Below are 1,212 nucleotides of genomic sequence, written 5' to 3' on the forward strand. Positions count from 1 at the left end.
ACTATGATGACTGATCATTTACCTTTCAATTAAACCTTGATGGATATTTTGAATACGCTTTTGTTGTTCATGTTTTGTTATGGTTTTCAAAATGATCAAGATTCGGTAATTCCACGACTTTGTTTCGCGAATACTTTGAAAGACGCGAAACGCGAGACTAATATTAATCATTTTGTTGACTGTGGTGGGTTGAAACTTGAAAGTACTTAATATAACTGGTTAAGACTGCTTCAAAGATTCACTGTTTCAAGAAAAATGGATGTTGATATTGGTTTTGATGATATTTTACGTGATTTCGAAAGAGATTCCCGTCCAAATGAGGCTAATATCACCAAGTTAAAAGAAGATGATATACAAGAATTAACACAAGCATGGATTTCAGAACGTATGTCACCAGAATTATTAGATTATAAAGATTCATTGATTGAAAGATTATTATCAAGAATAAGAGAACAAGTTGAATATATTGAATTGAACTCTATAGAACTACAGACACAAGAGAAAGATATCAAATTACAATTGATGATTATAGAATCAGAATTAGATCGTGTGAATTTTATACTGAGATCATATCTACGAACAAGGTTATCAAAAGTTAGTATAAAAAGGCTCTTGAATATTCTTTGATTAATTACTAACAATTATATAACAAAAGGTTGATGCATTTACGATTTATATTAGAAATGATGAGGATATAGTCAAAAGACTATCTGAACATGAAACTGCATATATGGAAAAACATTTCGCTTCATTAATTCAATTATATAATTCATTATTCCTTTCACAATTACCTCAACATTTACAGGCTTTAGATGATACAAGTGGTGGTCAATCAATGATTGAAGAACCAAATTTTCAAAAACCAGTTTTTCTAAAAGTTTTGGAAGATATACCGCAAAATATAGCTATTGGTGATGAAGAAATTGAACTAACAAAAGGTAATATTTATCTTATTAGATATTCTGCTATACAGAAATATGTACACTCTGGTGATGTTGCTCTTATATAGAAGAATGAATAAAAATCGCATTAATTTCAAATATAGTGAATTTCAAATTGTAACTGAAATTCTTGATATCGAGTACAAAAAGGAAAAAAAGATACGAAACTTCAATTCAAACACTAAAACCTGTATATGTATTACCTATTAATTAATTATATTTATAAATATTTAAATAAAAACCACTATAAAAAAGAAAACATTAAATTAAA

The 1,212-nt window shown here is 27.7% G+C and overlaps 1 protein-coding gene across 1 annotated transcript; it reads left to right on the forward strand.

Moving 5' to 3' along the window:
* Positions 1 to 255: 255 nt before the first annotated feature.
* SLD5 (DNA replication protein SLD5) lies at positions 256 to 1,009 on the forward strand (the record flags this gene model as incomplete). The annotated part of the gene is made up of 2 exons (XM_011276393.1): positions 256 to 584; positions 682 to 1,009. The coding sequence occupies 2 exons, from the start codon at positions 256 to 258 to the stop codon at positions 1,007 to 1,009; spliced, it is 657 nt and encodes a 218-aa protein (XP_011274695.1).
* Positions 1,010 to 1,212: the final 203 nt, after the last annotated feature.

This window comes from Wickerhamomyces ciferrii, contig 00079, assembly GCF_000313485.1.
Source record: "Wickerhamomyces ciferrii WGS project CAIF00000000 data, strain NRRL Y-1031 F-60-10, contig 00079, whole genome shotgun sequence".
Taxonomy (NCBI): Eukaryota; Fungi; Ascomycota; class Saccharomycetes; order Phaffomycetales; family Wickerhamomycetaceae; genus Hansenula; species Hansenula ciferrii.